The sequence below is a fragment of the Erithacus rubecula genome, assembly GCF_903797595.1.
Source record: "Erithacus rubecula genome assembly, contig: scaffold_160_arrow_ctg1, whole genome shotgun sequence".
NCBI lineage: Eukaryota > Metazoa > Chordata > Aves > Passeriformes > Muscicapidae > Erithacus > Erithacus rubecula.
In genome coordinates, this window is record NW_027636145.1 from 106,997 (window position 1) to 130,537 (window position 23,541).

General features: G+C 57.2%; 1 protein-coding gene across 1 annotated transcript in view; it reads left to right on the plus strand.

The window, feature by feature from the left end:
• Positions 1–17,596: 17,596 nt before the first annotated feature.
• LOC306815567 (low affinity immunoglobulin gamma Fc region receptor III-A-like) overlaps positions 17,597–23,541 on the plus strand; it is a gene marked incomplete at its 3' end in the record, with an annotated part of 108,332 nt that continues 102,387 nt past the window's right edge. Inside the window, exons 1-2 of the mRNA XM_079332142.1 lie at positions 17,597–17,705; positions 18,257–18,277. Of these exons, the coding sequence (XP_079188268.1) occupies positions 17,657–17,705; positions 18,257–18,277 (70 nt within the window). The 5' untranslated portion in view covers positions 17,597–17,656. The remainder of the gene's footprint in view (positions 17,706–18,256; positions 18,278–23,541) is intronic.

Genomic DNA, 23,541 nt, shown 5'->3' on the forward strand with positions numbered 1-23,541 from the left:
ATGGTCTCCAGAAACGGCTTCTGAAACCACAGGAAGGAAACTGGGATGAACGGCTGCCTAAAGCCATTCAAGGTGTAAATGAAAGATGGGGGGCGAATGGGTGCTGGAAAATCAATGCTTTTTCCCCAAAGCTCTAACCATAATTCCTTCATTAAAAGGACCTGCTAATCCTAAGGATACAGCCCATTATCCTGGACAACCTGTCCTAGTAGACCTCCCTATGGTAGGAGAGGTACCACTTGTGCTGAAAACTCCTTTGAATAAATTTGAATGGGTAGCATCTGATGCTGTAGGAAAACAACATCAGATAAATATTCGTTGGAGTATTCCATCATTCTAACACACTGCCACTAGATGGCAGATTTTACTGTGCTTATAATTCCAGGTGAACTCCAAGGGACATTTGTAATGACATAAAGCCTGATAGTCATGTTAACAGTAATAATACTCCTCTACATCTTACCATACGTACATGGCCAAAGCCCAGCTGAATGGCCATGGACTCATGCTACCATCAGGTACACCAGTGCTCAAGGATCCTACCCTGGAGGTCGTCATCCAAACTTAGCGACCGTAGTGTTGCATGACTCAGGGATGGGAGGAACGCCAAGTGACTGTTCCACAGGTGATGCCTACCAGGACTGGTTTCTCATGACAACTAGTCACAGGGCGCTGACTCAACAAAGCTCCCACAGATGGAAGAATAATGGACTGCTCCGGTATAGGCTACCCTGCGTGTGTTCATAACAACAAAGATGGTTTGGTGTTCCTTGAAGTGTCCTGTTTTCATCTGTTCCTCAGGGTAACGATGTCCACATACAATAGTCCATAAATCTTCCCATCTTTTGGCCAGAAGCCACTCGCTTTGGTAAAGGACTGTAAAAGTGTCTTTCTCAGAGGAGACCCTCTGAGATCTCCCCAGACAGCAACAGACATCTATTGGCTGGCTCCATGAGGATTCGTCTGCCCGTCTTGGTAGCTATAATCCCGACCCCCCTTTCTCTCTCTCTCTCTCTCTCTCTCTCTCCCCCCTTATCGCATTTTGGTTGGCACTAAATCAAGTGCATTTCTGTAAAAGTAAACTGGTTTTGTCCCCTGCTGTGTCTTTTGCGCTCTGAGATCCATGAAAGAACCAGTCACGACTCCCGCTCAGGTTAGGCGGACCGTGACCAGGAGTCACCAGAGCTGGGAGGACTCAGGGATGGGTGTCCCAGGGGCATGGGACTGTAGAGATTTGGGGTCCTGGATGGGGGTCCCAGGGATGAGGGTGCCAGGGGAATGGGGAGTCCTGGGAGAATCAAAGTTCAGGGGGAAGAGGGATTGTAATGGCTGGAATCTGGGGGAGACAGTTCCTTGATAATGAAGGTCCTGGCCCATGGGGACCCTGGGGCTTGTCATTCCTGAGATGGGGTCCTAGGGAAGGGGAGTCATAATGAATTGAGGCCTCTTTATTGGAGTGCCAGTGGAATGGGGGTGCCAGGGATGGGCAGTGGCTGGGTGGGCCCATGGGTCACAGCTCCTTCCCTGGGTGCCTCAGTTGTTGTGACCCAGGGCTCAGCGCTATCCCCCATGGTGTCCATGGTTTGGGGGGTCAGTCAAAACCTAAAGGCAGATTCCAAGGGGCTCTTGGTCTGTGCTTCTTCTACTTCAGTTTGCAATGAATTATATACTTTTCATTACAGAGCATCTTAAAATATGACAATCAATACCTTTACTATTACCTGCAGCCTATCATAACTAGTCACATTACCATAATCATGTTACTATATTCCAATCACAAAAAAGTTGGTATGTTACAGTTTAATTTAGAATTGTTTTTAAGTTTTCTTGTAGTGGAAAATTCTGAGATCATATCTCTACTTCCATCATGGCATTTGTCTTTGTCTGTGAAAATCTTTCTGCTTGGTAAAATCATCTTTTATTTGAGTGGATTTATCCTTTGCCCGTTCCCACTCACTTGCTCTTTGCCTTCTTAGTTACCCAGTGAGACTGGCTCATCAATTCTTTTCTTCTACATCAAAACTTGCTTTCATTTCTATACCTTATTCAGGTTCTACATTCAAAGATCTTCCTGTTACACATACATATCTGTGGGAACTTCCTGTCAAATCCTTCTCCTTCCCAGAGCGGTCCCTGTCCCTCCATCCCGGCCCCTCGCACCCAGTGCCCCCCGGCCCCTCCGGCCGCGCCCCCGACAGCGCCGGCCCTGGCAGAGGCTCCGGAGCTGCTGGAGGATGAGATGTTCCCCAGGCAGCGCCGGCTGAGACGGGGCCCGGCTCCCTCACACTGTCCCTGCCAGCAGCACTCGGGCTCCAGCAGCCCGGGCTGAGCCTTCGGGATGCCCCATCCGCTTCGGAGCACTGTCCTTTGTCAGGAACAAGCCCAGGAGCACCCGAATCATCCCCAAGGCTCTGGGACCTCCTCTGAGGCTGTGCCTGAGCCCTGAGTGGCTTTGGAGCCCGATGGGTGTCACTGCTCTGTCCCAAAATCTCGGGGCAGCAGGAACGGCAGGAGTGCCCCACCATGCCTGGCCCCGTGGGCCTCACCTGAGCACCCTGTGGAGTTCCCAGCGCTCTTGCTCCATCTGCATGGCCAGGTGCTGTTCCCGTGGGGCACCTGCTCCAGCCGCTCCCGCCTCAGCAGCTGCTCCAGCTCAGCCTTCCTGCCCGGCCAGTATGAAGCACCGGCCAAGGCACAGGCACTGAACCATGTCCAGCACCAGGAAAAGCTCCAGGAAACCCAAACCAGCTCTTTGTGGGCAGAGCTGGGGCCACCTGAGCCCCAGAATGTGTCCAGGGCTGCCACAGCTGTCCAAAATCCCCAGGAGAGGCAGCAGAGCCATGTGTTTGTGCACAGGGATTGTGTAGCAGCAAGGCTGAAATTCAGGAAACCAGGCCCTAATTACAACAGCTTGTTAAGGGTCTGCTCCTCCTTCCTTTCCTCCTCCTCCTCCTCCTCCTCCATCTCCCCCCCCCCACCCTCCCTTCCCCACCCTCTGGCTGCTGTGTCAGGACCAGCAGTGGCCGAGGAAGAGCAGCAGCTCCAAACGTGCTGTGGAGCCCCTGTGGAGCCCTGGCAGTGTCAGCAAGGAGCACCTGCTTTCCTCAACATCCCAGGGGAATTCAACATTTCCAGAGTTGCTGTGCCAGGGCTGAAGGAGGAAAAGGCTGTGAGAGTCTGTGGGTTTTCAGGATTTGTGGTGGAAAGGCACAAGAGGTGCTGCTGTGGGCCTGAGACCTGCCTGGGGTTGGGTGCTGCCTTCCTTGCGCTCCCATCAGGGAGAGCGGTGGCGGGTGTTGCGCAGGGTGTGTGCCTGGGCCGGGACACTGCTCCGCTGCCACCGGGCACCAGGATCCAAGCTGCTGCCTTCATCTCTTCTGCCCGGGTGCTACCAGTGCTGGTGCTGGGACCGATTGGTGCAAAGCGTGAGTTTGCCAAAGGAGCGATTTGGGCTCGTCCCTCCTGCCCGAGGCCGCCATGGCCCCTGAGGGGTTGGAGCTGGGACCGGGGCGCCCCCTGCTGGGCGGGAGTGCTCCCTGCAGCGCCCCCTGCTGGCCGGGAGTGCTCCCTGCAGCGCCCCCTGCTGGCCATGTCAATAGCTGCACCAAAGATGAACAAATCGCCCTGAGCGGGTTGGAAATTTCTGTTTTTGTCTTGCTGTTTGTTCTGTTCTGTAAATTTCCTAGCATTTATCTGATATATCCTTTCTTAGAATTTTTCCTGGAAGGCCTATAATTTTCTGTTATAACATTTTGAGGGATGGGTACTCTTTCAATTCCAGGAAGGTTCCTGCTTTCCTTCACAGAGGTTTCTCTTTCTAACCAAGAGAGTTTCCAGCTCCTGTTGGGTTCCAATATTGCGGTGTTCCAGATGGGGCAGACACTCCAAGAGCAGACAGGGTCAGACACTTGTCCACCTCATGCTCTGCCTTTTTATCCCTTGGGCCACCAAAGGCCCTCTCCTCGGGTGGGACTCCTGATCACTCAGCCACTCAGGAAGTGGGTTCAGCAGAGCATCCCACTGTCCCCAGTGTGCTGTGGCTGACAGACTGACTGACACACGGGGCTCTATGTCACGAAAAGCAAGGCCTGGCCCAGCCCTGTCACACACACGTGATCCAAAATGTCTCAAGACATCCAACTCTTCCTGACACTGACACCCCACCCGTGCAAAGTTCTGATCCCAACTGCCCTGGAAAATGGGGAGCCTGAAGAACGCCCTCAGGGCATTTGTGACATCATCGTGTGGGGAATACGGCACAGGAGAGGTTTGAGACAGAGGGGAAGGAATCCAGAACACTGGTTTGTATTGGCAGTCCAAAATTGCAGAATCCCATTCCTAAAGCCCAGTAGAGCTGAACAAACACCATCACTGCCAGTTGAACCAAAAAGCTGCATTTGTGCTAATAAGAGGGCAATGAGTCCTGTGTTCCCCAGGCACAGGGAGGAGAGATGAGGAGCTGTGTGTGTACTGGGAGTGCTGAGAGGGGCATTGCAGAGGCACTGGGAGTACAGGGGTACTGGGAGAGAGAATGGGAACCACCTGGATCTACTGGGAGCAATGGAGAGGCACTGGGAGGGGAAATAGGGAGCCCTTGTGGGTACAGAGAGCACAATGGGGAGGGAATGGGGATGTTGCTAAGGGTTCTGGGAGCACTTGAATGTGGAATGGGGAAACATTGGTGGTAGTGGGAGGGATGTGGGGAAGCCCTTGGGGGTTCAGGGTACATGGAGAGCTCTGGGTGCCCTGTGTACCCTCACACGTGACCCCGCATTGTGCCCATCTACCCGTGAATTTTTGGCATCCACAGGAGCAGTGAAAGGGAAGCACGTGTGTGGCTGCCCATGGGTGGGGTCCCCAATGCCCCTAGTGCCCCCAGTGCCCAGCCATGCCCCGAGTGTCACAGCACATTCCCATAGATGTCCCTGCATTCCTGCCGTCGCCCATGGGTTGCTGGCAGCTCTGCGTAGGTCACCTGGAGATCCTGGAGTGTGGTGGCACGGGGGGACACTGTGAGAGACACTGGCTGTGGCCTCTGGACAGGGGGACACTTATGGGTGATGTGTCCCTCTGCGTGTGTCCCAGCCCGGACTCACCCCCCGTCTGCTTGGTGTTCACGACGTGGGTGTACAGCACCTCCCCCTCCTCTGGGGGAGCCGGGGTCTGTGGGGGGACCCTGAGGGAATAAAGGGGATATGTGGGTGGGAATGGGACGTCTTGTAGGCTGGGGTCAAAGGCCAGAGTGTGGTTTGAGTCCTCCACTCACCTTTTCTGTTGCTTCCTGGAAGCTGCGAAGGAAAGAGGGGAAGGGTAACTGTGGGGTCCCCAGGGCCCTGATCCCTCTCAGGACTCCTCGAAATCCACTGCACCCTCCATTTTCGCCAGGACTCCTGAGCACTTCTAGTGCCCTCCAGAATCCCTGAATCACCCAAGTGTTCTAAACTGCCTGAGCGCCTCAAAGCTCAAGCCTGGCAGGAAGGGGGACCCTCCATCTTCCTCCAGAATCACTGAAATAACCCCCAAAATCCCTGCAAGGCATCCAGTACCACCCTGAATCCTTTAGGGCCCTGAGCAGAGGGTATGAGTTCTCAGCACAGCCCTAGTCAGGGGCTTTAAGTGTCACCCCATCACCCCCACATTTTGGTGGCCCCCAAGCTCCTTGGGGCCATCATTGTCCCCATTGACACCCACACATGTTGTTCCACCGGTGCCAGCCAACAGCTCCAACCGTGAGGAGGAGCAGGAAGAGAAGGGACCCGCCAAGGCCTGTGGCCACTGCTGGAGACAGAAGGAACACATCAGGTTCACCTGTCACTGCAGGGCTCCTGCAATCCCAATGGCCCCGTGTGACCCCACCTGTGTTCCAGTGGTGTCCAGTGGTTCCCTGTGGTGTCACTTCCAGGGCCAGCTCTGGGCTGAGTGCCTGGAACATGCGGTGCCCGTCCTGTCCCAGCTGGTTGGTGGCCACGCACAGGTAGGTGCCCGAATGTCCCACATCGACGACCCCAAGCTCCAGGAGGGGACCCTGGGCCACCTTGTGCCCGTTGTGCAGCCAGGTGAAGGTGACAGGGGCTGAGCCCACCTGCACTGAGCAGCGCAGGGTCACAGGGTTACCTGGGCACACCTGGAGTGCCGGGGGACCGGGGGTGATGGTGGCATTGGCCACGGGCACTGCAGGGACACAGACAGGGCTGAGGCGGGGGGGGAGGGGCTGGCACTCGCTAGGGAGAAGGGGCCGGAGTAAGGGATAAGTTTGGGATGGGTGGGAAGGGAATTCCATGGGCAGAACCACTCATAGCCCAAGGGCCCCTCTTGCCCAAGATGGTGACATTCAGGGGGACCCTGTCAACCACGGTGTCAGAACGCATACTGGCCCCTGTTTTGGTGCCACAGCTCCAAGTGAGGGTCCATGCCCAGTCTTGTCCCCAAGCCCACCTGCTGCCCAGAGAAGGACAGGGGACCTTTCCCCGCGGCCACTGTTCAGCTCAGCACCAGGCAGTCCCCTAATGCCACCTGACCCCCGGGGGTCTGCGCACACAGGGACACCCCCGAGAGTAGGATCCCGGCAGGGTGACACAGGAGGGACTGGGGACATGGGAGAAATGGGGTACACTAGGGAGCAGTGAATGATTCCAGGAGGTGGAGGATCTGAGGGGTGTCAGGATCCCAGTGAAGAAGAAGACGGTGGGGAGGATTGGAACAGGGTGGAAGTGACCCCAAGGACTGATGGGATATTCAGAGAGGAGACACCAGGAAAGGACTGAAGGGAAGATTTTGGGTGCCCTGACAGGGATGGTGACCTATTGCCAATGCAGGGAATTCAGATAGGCACAGTTGCACTCAGGAAGGGGCTGAGGGGACATGGTAAGGGATGCAGACATCAGGAGAGGCGATTCAGGGACCCAGGGAGACAGCTGGGAAGGCAGGCCGGCACACAGAGGGTTGAGCAGGGATGGGAGAGCTGTGAGGGCTGTGGGGGCTCCCCGTGCCCATCCCCGCACTCACTGTGCACCGTGACGCCGAGCCGGGCGCTGCTCTTCTGCACGGCCCCCCCCCTCAGAGCGCACCTCGCAGCTGTAATTCCCCGAGTGGGAGACCCCCATGGCGGGCACCAGGAGCTGTGGGGACCCCTGCGGATCCCCCATCAACTGCCCGTCCCGGTAGAAGCAGTACACGAGCAGGACTCGGGGCCGCAGGGGGCTGGGGGTGCTGAGGCAGCTGAGATTGAGGGGGGACCCCTTGGGGAGCTCAAGGGGACCCTCCAGCACCGGCACAGCGAAGAGCTCTGGGAAATAGATGGGGGTGAGGACTGTGACTCTGAGTCCACTGAAAAGTAGCTTTGAAGGTGTCAGGATATTCGAATTCAAGCTGTGGGTGTGCTCACCATGCACTGTCACTGTGACCGGTGCTGACAGTGACATTCCTGAGGTCACCCAGCCCTTGCAGCTGTAGCGCCCACTGTTGTGCAGCTGCAGGGCGGGTAGGAACAGCTCGGTGCCCCTGAGGGACCCCACGAGTTCCTTCTTCTCCTTATAAAATCACACCCTGCTGACAGGTCTGTCCTGCCAGCCCCGGCAGCGCAGTGTCACCATGTCCCCCTCCAGCAGTGCCTGTGCTGGCACCTGCAGCACCAGCGGCTGTGTGGGACAGGAGGGTCTCATCACACTGAGGAGCCCGAGACAGGTCCAGAGTGGGTGCCCATGGCAGTGGGGACATCCGGGTGGAGTGTCCACTGCATGGGAGGGTCACAGGGTCACCAGGAGCAGTTCCATGACACAGCTGTAACCACGGAGGTCCCACCACACTGGGATCCACTGGGATGTCCCTGTGTGCAAGGGACAGGCTCTCACCACACGAGGGGTGTGAGGCCACCACGGAGTGGAGCCCACCCAGACCTATCAGGGAACCACCCTGATCATTTCAGATCCCCCCTCACCATCTGACACCATCATGGGGGAGCTGATCCCGGCCCCGGGTTTCTCACACTGGTAGCTGCCACTCTCGGTGACAAGGAACTGTTTACGTCGCTCCTTCCACCAGCGCTGCCTGTCCTTGTACCAGGTGGTGGCACCGGCGGTCCCCGAGCCCTGGCAGGTCAGTGTCACCTGGTCCCACAGCACCGCCGGCATCCAGGGGGGCTCCACCAGGAGCCTGGAGGCTCTGGGCACCTGCAGGTGACAGGGGACACCAGCCTGCCGGGGCCACCACGGGGCTGGGGACAGCGGGGCAGGGACATGGCATCCCCCCAAGGACTCACCAGCGAGGCCGAGGGTCTGGGCTGGAAGGGAGAAGAGACAGGACTGGGTGGGGGTGGCACCGTGGGGAGAGTGGCACCCAGGATCAGGGAGTGGGGCTGTCCTCAAAATGTCCCCTTGAGGACACCCTTCTTGTAGGAAAGTGCACTGGTCCCCTACAGGTCTGCAGAGGCTACCAGGGTAGAGCTCTGTTTCATATGTCTGGGTGGCATGGGCACCTCTGGAATGGGGTCAGCGTGGCCATCTCATGCTGGCACAGGTCACCCCCACCAGCCCTGTGGGCACCTCCCCATGGTGCCTCCCCTCTGTCCCTTTCTCCAGAGCTGCCCCTGCTCCATGCAGTCAAATTCCACATCCCTGTCTTTGAATCTCTGTCCCCCATCCCTCTCCCACATTCCACTTCCATTGTTCTTGTCCATAGGGCCATCCCAAAAACCTGGTCACACTGAGGGGCTACTGGCTCTGTCCCCCACCGGCTCTGCTGGCATTGGGGACATCAGGGGACCCCCCCAGCACCCCTGTGCCCCCTCCCCATTGCTCTTTTCCTCACCAGGGCCCATCCCCGGGGCACTCACCCCACAGGAGCAACGCCACCTTCCTGGCCACCCTGGTGTCCCTGGCCATGGGCACTGGCTGTCACTCGCTGCTGGGGCCACCTGTCCCCTGGCTGGCGGCTCTTGGGATGAAGGGACAGGAAGCGAGGTCACGTCTTGTCCTCATGTGTAGGTGGCCCTTGGTGGGGGCAGGGTGTGGACAGGATGGGGGCAGGGTGTGGACAGGATGGGGGCAGGGTGGGGACCTTGTGGGACATGGGGGTGATGGTGGGACATGGTGAGGACAGGATGTTGTCAGAATTTGGATGCTGAGGCGGGGCAATGTGCCAAGAATGGGTATCCACGGCACTGTGTTCCCAGGGATGGGGTCCCTTGGGAATGGGGGTCCCATGGGTTGGGTGGATTCAGACTCAGGGAGGAGTGTCCCAGATGAAGGTGGCCTCCAGGGATTTGTGATCATGGGATGGATCCCAGGGATGGGGATGCCAGGGAATGGGTGTCCTTTTGGAATCATGGTCCCTAGGCAAGGGGAATGGGCAGTGCCAGGCATGAGCAATAGCTCGGCAGGTCCGAAGGTCACAGCTCCTTCCCTGGGTGCTTCATATTTTGGGGTGAAGCAGGGCCCAACGCTGCCCCCCTGGCATGCACATTTCCTGGGCAGGCATCACATGGGCGTCCTGGGTAGCTCTGTTTCTCTTCCCTCCCCTGCCCTCGACTTTTTCCTCCCTTTATTTCCCTGTTTTCTTTATTTCCCTCACTTTTGTGCCATGCTCCCTCACTCCCAATTCCTGGCTTAGAAATCCTGGGAAACACCTGGGCAGGGAATGGGCTGGGGGGACCCTAGGGAGGGAGAACAGGGGGTGGGGAGTCTGCAGGGAGGGGTGGGGAGAATGTGGGGGATTGGGGTGTCTGGCTGTGCCCCCCCAACATTTTCAGTTTCTTGCAGCAGAAGGAAGAGGCCGTTTGTGCTGAGAGTCACAAGGGGTGGGTTCTGTTCTGGGGCATATCCAGGGAGTCCTGCCTGAGGGGATCCTGTTCTGAGGGTGACACGTTCTGGGTGGATTTTGTCCCAGTGGTGACACATCCCAGCGGGGGAGATCCTATCCTGGGGGATGGTGGTTCTGGACAGGGTCCCTGGACACATTCCTTGAGCAAGTCCCTGTCCAGGCACATCCTGGACACCCCTGTCCCTGGCAGGGGGCCCTGCCAACCCCCTCTGTCCTCAGTGGGGCACTGTGACCTCTGTGACCTCTGGGGTGTCCCAACTCAGGGTGTGACCCACCCACTCTACACCCCCTCATTGGCTGCCCCCACCCATCTGGGAACCTCAATCCCCATTTGGGAACCCTCACAGGTGCAGCACCTTGGCCCCATTGCACAGCCCACCGAGATCATTCTGTGGGTGAAAAACCCCAGCAGGGCTGACTGGGGGAATACACATGGGCTGGTGTCAGTCAGGGAGGGCACAGATACCCCAAAAACACCCAAAGCCCACCCCCACACCCAAAACCCCTGCAGGGCCTCAGTGCTGGCAACCAGGAGATGGATTAGACCCTCCCCATGAAATACTTCTGAAGCTCTTGGGGGGTTTCCCCTCCCTCTCCTGCTCCCCACAATGCCCCCATGGGGTTTCTGTCACAAGGGGTTGGGACACTTTGGGTTTCTTTGATTTGGAGAGAAATCCTGTTCCAGATCTCTCCAATTTTGCTGGTCCCCTGCAGGATCTGAGCCAGCAAGAGCAGCTGGGGAATGGAGCCCCAGGCTGGAAGGAGCTCCCAAACTCCTGCTCCTTGAAGCCAGTGGCCATCCAAGTGTGGGCCCAGCCATGGCCCAGCCCCAGTGCACAGGGATGGGCATTGGCCAGCCCTGCTCTGGCCAGCCCCAGGTGGCAGCCAGGACCTGAGGCTCCCCCCGCCCCCTTGGCTTTGATTCTTGCAGCTTTTGAGCTGCTGCAAAGGTGAGAATTCTTTCTGTGGCCAAAAAAGGCCTGGCTGTGGTTTGCTCAGCCCGGCAAGAAGCACAAAAGCCAGTGTGAGCCCAGGCAGTGGCTCTGTGAGGCCCTTTGATGGTTTTCAGGGCAAGGCTGGCTGGAAACCCCCCCTGCAGGGGCAGCTGTGTGGGAATCAGCCCGGAAATGCAGCAATTGATCATTTGGTGCCTGTCCCCAAGGCACTGAGGGAGCCCCAGAACTGCTGTAATGATACCAACAATCTGCTCAAAAACCTGACCAGGTCCCTTCTCTTCCTTCCTGCCTTGCCGTGGTTGGCAGTGCCCGGATGTCCTCGCACCCACTGGTCTCTCTCTGCCCTCTGTAGCTGAACAGAGAGAGAAAATTGAAAAAAGGGTTCCTGGGCTGAGACAAGCACCAGGAGAGATTGCTCATCAAATCCTACCACAGGAGAAACAGGCTCAGAATCAGGGATTTTCACTGAATTTTTTGCTGACAAAATCAAAGCAGGATAAGGAGAAGTCAAACAAATCCTTCTAAACATTTTCTCCCGAGCAAAAACTCCTTTCCAGGCTTTTCCTCTTCCCTCCATCGGAGCAAGGAGTCAGGAATGCATTCGTGGGCAGTTCAGCACAGTTTTTTCTGATGTTGTTCAGCCAAGGTGGGGTCCCTGCCTTCCAGGGAGACCCTTCTCCAGGGACTTCTCTAGCACGAGTCCTTCCCGTGGGCTGCAGATCTCTCCCAAGTGCTCCAGCAGGGGCTTCCCACGGGCTCACAGCCCCCTCGGGTACCCCCTGCTCTGCCGGGGCTCCTGCAGGGCTGCAGGGGGGTCTCTGATCCCCAGGGACCCCCACAGGCTGACAGGGAATCTCTGGAGCCCGTCGTGCCTCTCCTTCCTCCCTGCAGGGCTGTTCCTCTCGCAGCCTCGGGCTCCACTTGGCTGCAGCAATTCCATCTCTGCCTTCCCTTGGATTTGTCCTTCCCAGCTTCTGGAGCTTCTGCACCCACCCCCTGCCCTCTATCCCATATCTGCTCCAGAACATCCCATGAGTCCCGGGAGCTGCTGGGGGAGCTGCCTGGCAATAGTCACTCCCGATATGTTACGACAGTGGCTTCGGGCACGCTGTCACAATGGGCTCAGACACATCCCAGCCGTCGGTTCCATCACATTGTGACAGTCTCAGGGATATTGTCACACCTCCCACACTCCATGGCAGCGCCGGCACTGGCAGTGCCATGGCAGCTGCAGCTGCCGGCACAGGGTCCCAGTCCCTCCGTGCCGGGGGCTCCTCCCAGCGGTCCCACCTCCCCCTCCGTCGGCAGCTTCAACCACCGGGATTTCTGTCCATCGTTCCCAAGGTCTCATCGCAGGGGTTCTCAGTAGGGATAATGATCTTCCTAATCTAAATAAATTCATTTAACTGTTAAAGTACCCCTTCATTCTGATGCCTAAAGCAGCTGACCTGAACAGACACTAGGCAGAGTTAAAGGAATAAAATAGGGATTTACAAAGGGCCTTCCAAGAATTCACCTTGGGCACTACAACAGCCCAGCCGAGGCTACACCCAGGCTGGAGTCACGACTTTTCACACTTTTATAAGTTTTGGTCCATTCACATATTATGGTTAATTGTCCAATTCCTGTTCCAGGTTATGCAACCCCACCCTCCCAGATTGGTCTCCCCAGTTCAGTGCTGTTTGCACTTTTTGTATAAATTTTACATTTTGGATCTGTAAGGAAAATTAATCCACAAACACCATTGGTTTATGTCCATAAAGGAGACAGAGGAGTCCTTTTTGCTTTATTCGAATAAAGGGAGAAGCCATGGGGCATTCCCCTGGCATCTCTCGGATTTTTGGAGGATGCAGCCTCCTTTTTATCCTAATTCCATGGCCACTTTTCCCTCTCTCTTTCCCCATTGGCTGAGGTACTTGAGAGGCACAGACTTCCCGGAACGCCTGACACCTGACATTCCCCTCTAATGTATAACCCTTCCCTTTTAATTTTTAATTCTTGTAGAATTCATAGTTTCCCCCCCTATTGCTTCTTTCATCTTCTGTTACCCAATTTCATTTGCCAGAAAACCGACAGTTTGTTTTTAAAAGTAAGTCTCTTTTTCCATTCATTAATCAGTGGAATGTCTCCCATTGTTTCTTTTATCTCTAGGTGCTGACTTTATCTACCAACAGATCTACAACTTATTTGTAAAGACAAATGTATCATTCCTCTCAACATGAAAAATGGACTTCAAAGGTGATCTTTCCATCATTTGTGGAACGATGGAAAGGGAAACAGAAACAGAGCCAGCGATCTGTAATTTTATTTTTTATGCCATGTATGTTGCGATTTTGTGGCTAACATGTCATCCCCCATGGCTGCTGTCTCCCCGTGTCGCAGCCCACATCTGTCCCACAATTCCAGATCGCAGCTCCACGGCTTCTTTGCTCATATGTTCCCCGGTTCTTCAGACCGCGCCCTGCATCTCCTCGGACAAACTTTTTTTAAATTTTTTGTTTCCCCACCTCTTGGCTGGTCCCTCACCACAGTTCTTGAGACCGCTGTCCCCACAACTCGTTCATGCTCCCAAGCTCTACAGCGCAATATATTATCTGGTTTGTAGCCTTTTCTTGTTCCTTGCCATCCTGCAGCTCACTGTAGCTGTAGTCTTTTGCTACTTTGTATATTCCATTTCTGAGTCCCTTGGTGCCTTTCAACCCATCATTTAAGGCATCACAGAGAATTACACCCCATGTGTGCACAGATCACCTCCCTCAGCCCTACAGCACCTGTCCCCATGGCCACATTCCAATGGCCCTGTGACCATGATCCCATTCCCACGATACCTGCCCCCATGCCCCATCTGCTTGGGACGTGGCCCTTGTCTCTGTCCCTGCATCCATGTCTCCCTGTCCCTGTCCTTACAGCTGCCCCAGCTCCAAGGTTCCTTTTGCCACATCCTTGTCCCCACATTTCTGTGCCCTTGTTCCTATCCCCATATTCCAGATGCCCTGTTCCTGTCCTCACGGTCACCCCATGACTCTGGTCACACTGGGGTCCATGCCCATGCCCTGGCTCTGCTGGCCTTGGGGACCTCAGAGGACCCCACAGCCCCCCTGTGCCCCCTCCCCACTGCTCTCTGCCTCACCAGGGCCCATCCCCAGGGTGTCAGGCCTGTGCCCAAGGCACTCACCCCACAGGAGCAGCGCCACCTTCCCGGCCATCCCGGTGTCCCCGGCCATGGGCACTGGCTGTCACTCGCTGCTGGGGCCACCTGTCCCCTGGCTGGCGGCTCTTGGGATGAAGGGACAGGAAGCGAGGTCACGTCTCGTCCTCATGTGTAGGTGGCCCTTGGTACGGGCAGGGTGGGGACAGGATGGGGGCAGGGTGGGGAACCCGTGGGATATGGGGGTGATGGTGGGACATGGTGGCAAAATGATGTTGCCAGAATTTGGAGGCTGAATTGTTCCAGGGAGCCAAGGATGGGTGTCATGGCATGTGGGTCCCAGAACTGGCGGTGCAGGGCAAAAAAAGGGACTCTCGGGAATGGGGGTTGTGAGGGAAGAAGCAGCCCATGGGTGGGATCAAGGCAATGGTGGTGCTGGGCAATGGGAGAGCTGGGGTGGGGAATCCAGGGAGAAGAGACCCAGGGAATGGGGGTGTCATGGTTGGGTTCCAATGGAAAGGGGGGTGCCAGGGATTGGCAGTGGCTGCGGGGATACAGGGGTCACAGCTCCATCACGGAGTCTCTCACATTTTGGGCTGACTCAGAGCCCACCAAAGCCCCCTCCGGGTGCTCATGGCCAGGGGCATTCCCCAGGCTTGTCCTGGGAGGTTCTGGCTCTCTGCCCCACACACCCCTGGGCTTTTTCCCATCCCACCCATTTCCAGGCTCAGTCATCCCAGGGAACACCTGAGCAGGTAACAGGTGGGAGATTCCAGGGAGGAGATGAGGGGGTTGGGGATGCAGGCAGTGGCTGGGGAGCTGTGGGGGATGGGGCTGTCTGCCGTGCTCCCCCAAGATTTTCACTTTCTCTTTCCTGCAGCAAAAGGAAGAGGCCGTTTGTGCAGAGGCCAGGATGTGGATTCTGTCCTGGGGGCACATCCAGAGGGGTCCTGCCCTGAGGGAAAAGAGCTCCTCTGGGCTGGTGACACCTGGGTCTTGTCCCAAGGGACTCCTTGTTCTGGGGGTGCCATCCTGGGGATTCCTGTCACAGGGGTGGCACAGCCTGGACACCTCTGTCCTGGGGGGGCCTGAGCATTCCTGTTGCCCCCAATGGGGCCTTGGCACCTCTGGAGTGCCCAGACTTAAAGGCATGCCTGTGATGACCTTGCCCTGATGATGGGAAATCCCAGGTGCATTTGGTTGCACAGCAATCTGTGGAAATGCCCGTGTGTCCCTCAGGCTCTGATTCCTGGTGAATGCACTGCACCCTGCCCTGAATTCCCCTGCCTGGGCACTCCCTGCTCCTGCTGGGACACCCCTGTGCCCCAGAGCCACGTGTGGAGCCCCTGCTCCTTATTTCCACACTTTTCCCTCTCTTCTGGTGTCCACATCCACAACTCAAACATTCTTTCCAGGAGGTTCCAGAGGGCTGCAGGTTTTGTTCAAGGAGGAGGCTCCCAGTTAGGTTGTTGAGCAGATACTTGTGGGGTTTGCAGCAGTTCTGGGGCTCTCTCAGTGCCTTGGGGACAGGCACCAAATGATCAATTGCTGCATTTCCGGACTGGTTCCCTCACAGCTGCCCCTGCAGGGGGGGTTTCCAGCCAGCCTTGCTCTGAAAACCATCAAAGGGCCTCACAGAGCCACTGCTTGGGCTCACACTGGCTTTTGTGCTTCTTGCCGGGCTGAGCAAACCACAGCCAGGCCTTTTTTGGCCACAGAAAGAATTCTCACCTTCGCAGCAGCTCAAAAGCTGTGAGAATCAAAGCCAAGGGGGTGGGGGAACCTCAGGTCCTGGCTGCCACCTGGGGCTGGTCAGAGCAGGGCTGGCCAATGCCCATCCCTGTGCACTGGGGCTGGGCCATGGCTGGGCCCACACTTGGATGGCCACTGGCTTCAAGGAGCAGGAGTTTGGGAGCTCCTTCCAGCCTGGGGCTCCATTCCCCAGCTGCTCTTGCTGGCTCAGATCCTGCAGGGGGCCAGCGAAATTGGAGAAGTCTAGAACAGGATTTCACTCCAAATGCATAAAACCCAAAATCTCCCAACACCACAGGACAGAATCCATGTGGGGGCATTGTGGGGAGCAGGAGAGGGAGGGGGAACCCCCCAAGAGCTTCACAAGTGTTTCATAGGGAGGGTCTCATCCATCTCCTGGTTGCCAGCACTGAAGCCCTGCAGGGGTTTTGGGTGTGGGGGTGGGCTTTGGGTGTTTTTGGGGTATCTGTGCCCTCCCTGACTGACACCAGCCCATGTCTATCCCCCCAGTCAGCCCTGCTGGGGTTTCTCACCCACAGAATGATCTCAGTGGGCTGTGAAATGGGGCCAAGGTGCTGCACCTGTGAGGGTTCCCAAATGGGGATTGAGGTTCCCAGATGGGTGGGGGCAGCCAATGAGGGGGTGTAGAGTGGGTGGGACACACCCTGAGTTGGGATACCCCAGAGGTCACAGAGGTCACAGTACCCCACTGAGGACAGAGGGGGTTGGCAGGGCCCCCTGCCAGGGACAGGGGTCTCCAGGATGTGCCCTACCCTGGACAGGGACTTGCTCAAGGAATGTGTCCAGGGACCCTGTCCAGAACCACCATCCCCCAGGATAGGATCTCCCCCGCTGGGATGTGTCACCACTGGGACAAAATCCACCCAGAACGTGTCACCCTCAGAACAGGATCCCCTCAGGCAGGACCCCCTGGATGTGCCCCCAGAACAGAACCCACCCCGTGTGACTCTCAGCACAAATGGCCTCTTCCTTCTGCTGCAAGAAACTGAAAGTGTTGGGGGGCACAGCCAGACATCCCCATCCCCCACATTCTCCCCACCCCTCCCTGCAGACTCCCCACCCCCTGTTCTCCCTCCCTAGGGTCCCCCCAGCCCATTCCCTGCCCAGGTGTTTCCCAGGATTTCTGAGCCAGGAATTGGGAGTGAGGGAGCATGGCAAAAAAGTGAGGGAAATAAAAAAAACAGAGAAATAAAGGAGGAAAAAGTCGAAGGCAGGGAAGGGAACAGAAACAGAGCTACCCAGGACGCCCATGTGATGCCTGCCCAGGAAATGTGCATGCCAGGGAGGCAGCGTTGGGCCCTGCTTCACCCCAAAATATGAAGCACCCAGGGAAGGAGCTGTGACCTTTGGACCTGCCCAGCTATTGCTCATGCCTGGCACTGCCCATTCCCCTGGAAATGCAACCATGGGACACCCATTCCTTCTGTCCCCCATTCCCTTGGTCATCCCCCAACCCAGCACTGCTATTCCCTAGGGTCTCTATTTCGAAGGACCCCCATCCGGGTAGTTCCAGCTCCTGGATCCCCCCTTGCCTAGGGACCATGATTCCAAAAGGACACCCATTCCCTGGCATCCCCATCCCTGGGATCCATCCCATGATCACAAATCCCTGGAGGCCACCTTCATCTGGGACACTCCTCCCTGAGTCTGAATCCACCCAACCCATGGGACCCCCATTCCCAAGGGACCCCATCCCTGGGAACACAGTGCCCTGGACACCCATCCTTGGCACCTTGCCCCGCCTCAGCATCCAAATTCTGACAACATCCTGTCCTCACCATGTCCCACCATCACCCCCATGTCCCACAAGGTCTCCACCCTGCCCCCATCCTGTCCACACCCTGCCCCCACCAAGGGCCACCTACACATGAGGACAAGACGTGACCTCGCTTCCTGTCCCTTCATCCCAAGAGCCGCCAGCCAGGGGACAGGTGGCCCCAGCAGCGAGTGACAGCCAGTGCCCATGGCCAGGGACACCAGGGTGGCCAGGAAGGTGGCGTTGCTCCTGTGGGGTGAGTGCCCCGGGGATGGGCCCTGGTGAGGAAAAGAGCAATGGGGAAGGGGCACAGGGGTGCTGGGGGGGTCCTCTGATGTCCCCAATGCCAGCAGAGCCGGTGGGGGACAGAGCCAGTAGCCCCTCAGTGTGACCAGGTTTTTGGGATGGCCCTATGGACAAGAACAATGGAAGTGGAATGTGGGAGAGGGATGGGGGACAGAGATTCAAAGACAGGGATGTGGAATTTGACTGCATGGAGCAGGGGCAGCTCTGGAGAAAGGGACAGAGGGGAGGCACCATGGGGAGGTGCCCACAGGGCTGGTGGGGGTGACCTGTGCCAGCATGAGATGGCCACGCTGACCCCATTCCAGAGGTGCCCATGCCACCCAGACATATGAAACAGAGCTCTACCCTGGTAGCCTCTGCAGACCTGTTGGGGACCATGCACTTTCCTACAAGAAGGGTGTCCTCAAGGGGACATTTTGAGGACAGCCCCACTCCCTGATCCTGGGTGCCACTCTCCCCACGGTGCCACCCCCACCCAGTCCTGTCTCTTCTCCCTTCCAGCCCAGACCCTCGGCCTCGCTGGTGAGTCCTCGGGGGATGCCATGTCCCTGCCCCGCTGTCCCCAGCCCCGTGGTGGCCCCGGCAGGCTGGTGTCCCCTGTCACCTGCAGGTGCCCAGAGCCTCCAGCTCCTGGTGGAGCCCCCCTGGATGCCGGCGGTGCTGTGGGACCAGGTGACACTGACCTGCCAGGGCTCGGGGACCGCCGGTGCCACCACCTGGTACAAGGACAGGCAGCGCTGGTGGAAGGAGCAACGCAAACAGTTCCTTGTCACCGAGAGTGGCAGCTACCAGTGTGAGAAACCCGGGGCCGGGATCAGCTCCCCCGTGATGGTGTCAGATGGTGAGGGGGGATCTGAAATGATCAGGGTGGTTCCCTGATAGGTCTGGGTGGGCTCCACTCCGTGGTGGCCTCACACCCCTTGTGTGGTGAGAGCCTGTCCCTTGCACACAGGGACATCCCAGTGGATCCCAGTGTGGTGGGACCTCCGTGGTTACAGCTGTGTCATGGAACTGCTCCTGGTGACCCTGTGACCCTCCCATGCAGTGGACACTCCACCTGGATGTCCCCACTGCCATGGGCACCCACTCTGGACCTGTCTCGGGCTCCTCAGTGTGACGAGACCCTCCTGTCCCACAGAGCCGCTGGTGCTGCAGGTGCCAGCACGGGCACTGCTGGAGGGGGACATGGTGACACTGCGCTGCCGGGGCTGGCAGGACAGACCTGTCAGCAGGGTGCGATTTTATAAGGAGAAGAAGGAACTCGTGGGGTCCCTCAGGGGCACCGAGCTGTTCCTACCCGCCCTGCAGCTGCACAACAGTGGGCGCTACAGCTGCAAGGGCTGGGTGACCTCAGGAATGTCACTGTCAGCACCGGTCACGGTGACAGTGCATGGTGAGCACACCCACAGCTTGAATTCGAATATCCTGACACCTTCAAAGCTACTTTTCAGTGGACTCAGAGTCACAGTCCTCACCCCCATCTATTTCCCAGAGCTCTTCGCTGTGCCGGTGCTGGAGGGTCCCCTTGAGCTCCCCAAGGGGTCCCCCCTCAATCTCAGCTGCCTCAGCACCCCCAGCCCCCTGCGGCCCCGAGTCCTGCTCGTGTACCGCTTCTACCGGGACGGGCAGTTGATGGGGGATCCGCAGGGGTCCCCACAGCTCCTGGTGCCCGCCGTGGGGGTCTCCCACTCGGGGAATTACAGCTGCGAGGTGCGCTCTGAGGGGGGGCCGTGCAGAAGAGCAGCGCCCGGCTCGGTGTCACAGTGCACAGTGAGTGCGGGGATGGGCACGAGGAGCCCCCACAGCCCTCACAGCTCTCCCATCCCTGCTCAACCCTCTGTGTGCCGGCCTGCCTTCCCAGCTGTCTCCCTGGGTCCCTGAATCGCCTCTCCTGATGTCTGCATCCCTTACCATGTCCCCTCAGCCCCTTCCTGAGTGCAACTGTGCCTATCTGAATTCCCTGCATTGGCAATAGGTCACCATCCCTGTCAGGGCACCCAAAATCTTCCCTTCAGTCCTTTCCTGGTGTCTCCTCTCTGAATATCCCATCAGTCCTTGGGGTCACTTCCACCCTGTTCCAATCCTCCCCACCGTCTTCTTCTTCACTGGGATCCTGACACCCCTCAGATCCTCCACCTCCTGGAATCATTCACTGCTCCCTAGTGTACCCCATTTCTCCCATGTCCCCAGTCCCTCCTGTGTCACCCTGCCGGGATCCTACTCTCGGGGGTGTCCCTGTGTGTGCAGACCCCCGGGGGTCAGGTGGCATTAGGGGACTGCTTGGTGCTGAGCTGAACAGTGGCCACGGGGAAAGGTCCCCTGTCCTTCTCCGGGCAGCAGGTGGGCTTGGGGACAAGACAGGGCATGGACCCTCACTTGGAGCTGTGGCACCAAAACAGGGGCCAGTATGCGTTCTGACACCGTGGTTGACAGGGTCCCTCTGAATGTCACCATCTTGGGCAAGAGGGGCCCTTGGGCTATGAGTGGTTCTGCCCATGGAATCCCCTTCCCACTCATCCGAAACTTATTCCCCACTCTGGCCCCTTCTCCCCAGCGGGTGCCAGCCCCTCCCCCCCACTTCAGCCCTGTCTGTGTCCCTGCAGTGCCCGTGGCCAATGCCACCATCACCCCCGGTCCCCCGGCACTCCAGGTGTGCCCAGGTGAACCCGTGACCCTGCGCTGCTCAGTGCAGGTGGGCTCAGCCCCTGTCACCTTCACCTGGCTGCACGACGGGCACAAGGTGGCCCAGGGTCCCCTCCTGGAGCTTGGGGCCATCGATGTGGGATATTCAGGCACCTACCAGTGCGTGGCCACCAACCAGCTGGGACAGGACGGGCACCGCGTGTTCCAGGCACTCAGCCCAGAGCTGGCCCTGGAGGTGACACCACAGGGAACCACTGGACACCACTGGAACACAGGTGGGGTCACACAGGGTCACCGGGTTGTTCAGGACTCCGGGGTTCAGGGTGACCCCGCTGTGTCCCCCTGTGTCCCCAGCAGTGGCTGTGAATGTCGGCAGGACCCTCCTGTATCTGCTCCTGCTCCTGGCTGTCATCGGGGGCTGTCACTGGTGGCACCACCAGGGTGGGTGACAATGGTTGGGCATGGGGGTCCAGAGTGGGGGCTGAGATCAGGCAGCACCCAGGGCCCCTGGGCTGGGGGAAACTGAGCCCACAGTGACCTCAGCTGGAGGTCCTGTGGTTTGTGGGGGGAATTCAGAGGGTCGTGGTTGGGCTCCATGGGAATCCCTGGGTGTGCTTTGAGGAACATTGGGGTGGCACTGGGAGCTCCTGCAGCATTTGGGGAGTTCATGGAGGGCCATGCAAGCATGCTGAATGGAACTTTTTGGGATCATGGGGGAGTTTGGGGGATGCCCCTTCCTGCAGGGTTTGGGATTCAGAGGTTCAGGTACACCGGGGGCATTGAGGGCACTGTGGTGGTGCAGAAATTCTGGGGGGGTTCAGCAGTTCTTGGAGTGTCTGGGGGAATCAGGGATGCAGTGGGGATTTGGGGGGTTGCTGTGGGTGGTTGGAGCTGCCAAGGTCAGTTCAGGAAGTTTCAGGCGTCCCAGGGTCCCCACAGTCACCCCCTCCCCTTTTCCTTGCAGCTTTCAGGAAGCCCCAGGACAGGTGAGTGGGACGTCCAGCTGGGACTCCCCTTTCCCCAGGCCCCACCCAGAACCCCCCTTATCCCCACAGGACTCCCCCGGAGGAGGGGGAGGTGCTGGACCCCCACGTCGTGGGCACTGAAACGGCAGGGTGTGAGTATGGATTTGGGGACAGGGACATGTCACCCAGGAGTGTCGCCCTCACCCTGGTCCCCCAAGCACTGTGTCTTGCTCAGGACCCCCACCCTCCCGTTACATTCCCCAGGTGACCCATGCGGAGCTGCTGGGACCCCACGGGTGACAACGGGACCCCAGTGACATCTGTAATGGTGTGCTGGGACACTGGGGGCACTGGAATTTCCTGCCCAAGGGCACCCCTCTTGTGTCCCTATCCCCCCTGCTCCCAAGGGTGCCTGTTGTAGCAATGTGTTTGTGCAGTAACACTGTGGAAATGGCAGGAAAAAGGGAAAAGGAATTTGAAGTTGCTGTCATTAATTAAAGGTGTAATAATTAAACATAAAACCAAAGTATGGAGGAGAAATATATTACTAATTACTCAAATAAGTAATAACATACTGAGAAAAAAAAAAATTCAGACACCGTTAGGAATAGGGGTGATACCAGAAGGAGGGAAATAAAAGAACAAGCCCTCCTAAGGGGAAAAGATAGATCTTAATAGTTCATCCAAATGTTTACAAGGAAAAATAATGTCAGGATATACCTTAATTAATGAACAAATATATGCAGACTATAAAAAAAGAAAAAGGAATATTACTATCAAATTGGTTAATTCAATTTTACAAATTATATGCTCTAAAAACAGCATTAAAACATTTAGCAAAAAAAACCCACAAAAAACAAAAACCCGACAACATTGTGGGAAATAGAAATTTTACTCTTAGAAGTCAGTGACTCGATAAGCCGCTATGCTGGGGGGCACAATCCCCCCTTCACACGCTGCCCCAGCTGTTGGGGATGTGCCCAGGACAGTGTTGGCTTTCTGTGTCCCCAGTGCACGGTAGCTCAGCCACGGCGCGCTGAGCTTCTTGTCACCCCATGCCCCAAATCCTTCTCAGGGCTGCTCTCCCTCCATTCCAAGCCCGGCGCTGTCTCGGTGCAGGTGCAGCCCCTGCCTTGGCCTCGCTGAATCTCGTGGGCTCGGCCCGGACCCGCCTGCCCAGCCCGGCCCAGCGCGGGGCCAGCAGCCCCTTCCTTCCCCCAGCCCTGCCCTGCTGCAGCCGCTCCCCAGCGCACAGCCCCGGCTGCTCCTGCCCACTCCACCCACGGCCGAGCCTCTCCTACAGACCCTTCCCAGCGCCGCCCCAGCGCCCCGAGGCCCGAGGACACGGCCCCGAGATGCTCCGGCCGCCCCTCACCGTCTCTGCCGCCGCCAGCGCCGCAACGACGAGTCAGCGCAGCCGCGGCGGAAGTGACGCACTGAGCCACGCCCAACGGCGCGCAGTGCCCCCTGGGAAATGGAGTCCAGAGCCGCGCACACGCGGAACTAAAATAAACTATATTTATACAGCAGAGTTTCGCAACATTATACATACAGCATTCATTTTATTATTTGCGAAAAGCCAATAATATAGTATGTTCTCATAACAACGATGGGATCTTATAAAGTAGATGCAAACCCTCCAAAATACGCGGTATAGTTCAGAACAGCGAACAGAAGGTGGCAATCTTACTCCATGGGAAACATAAATGACAAAAATCCAAAAACTTCTGAGTGTCGGAACTCACTGTGTGCAAAATGCGGAGGGATTTCGGGAGGGGTTCGGCAGTCTCGTGACTATCAGGATGTCTGTAAAGCCGAGGGAGCGGTGCCCGATGGAACGTGTCCATGGAGGGACACCCCCAGCACGTGCCCGGGATCGGAATTGATGCCTTAAATTTTAGTTTTCCTATTTTCCAGATTCTGCACTGCCTTAGTGTGTGACTCTGAACTCCATGCAAAGTGTTAGGAGGTTCTCTTCACTGTTCAGTCAGACAAAACAATCATTTACCAGCCCCAGGACCAGGGACACTGCTGCATCTTCAGCCTCAAAAAGTATAATTTATACAAGAAGTGCAAACAGCAGTGAATTGAGCAGAGCAATGTGGGAGGGTGAGATTGCATAACCTGGAACTAGAATTGGCCGATTAACCCCAATATGGAAATGGACCAAAAGTTATA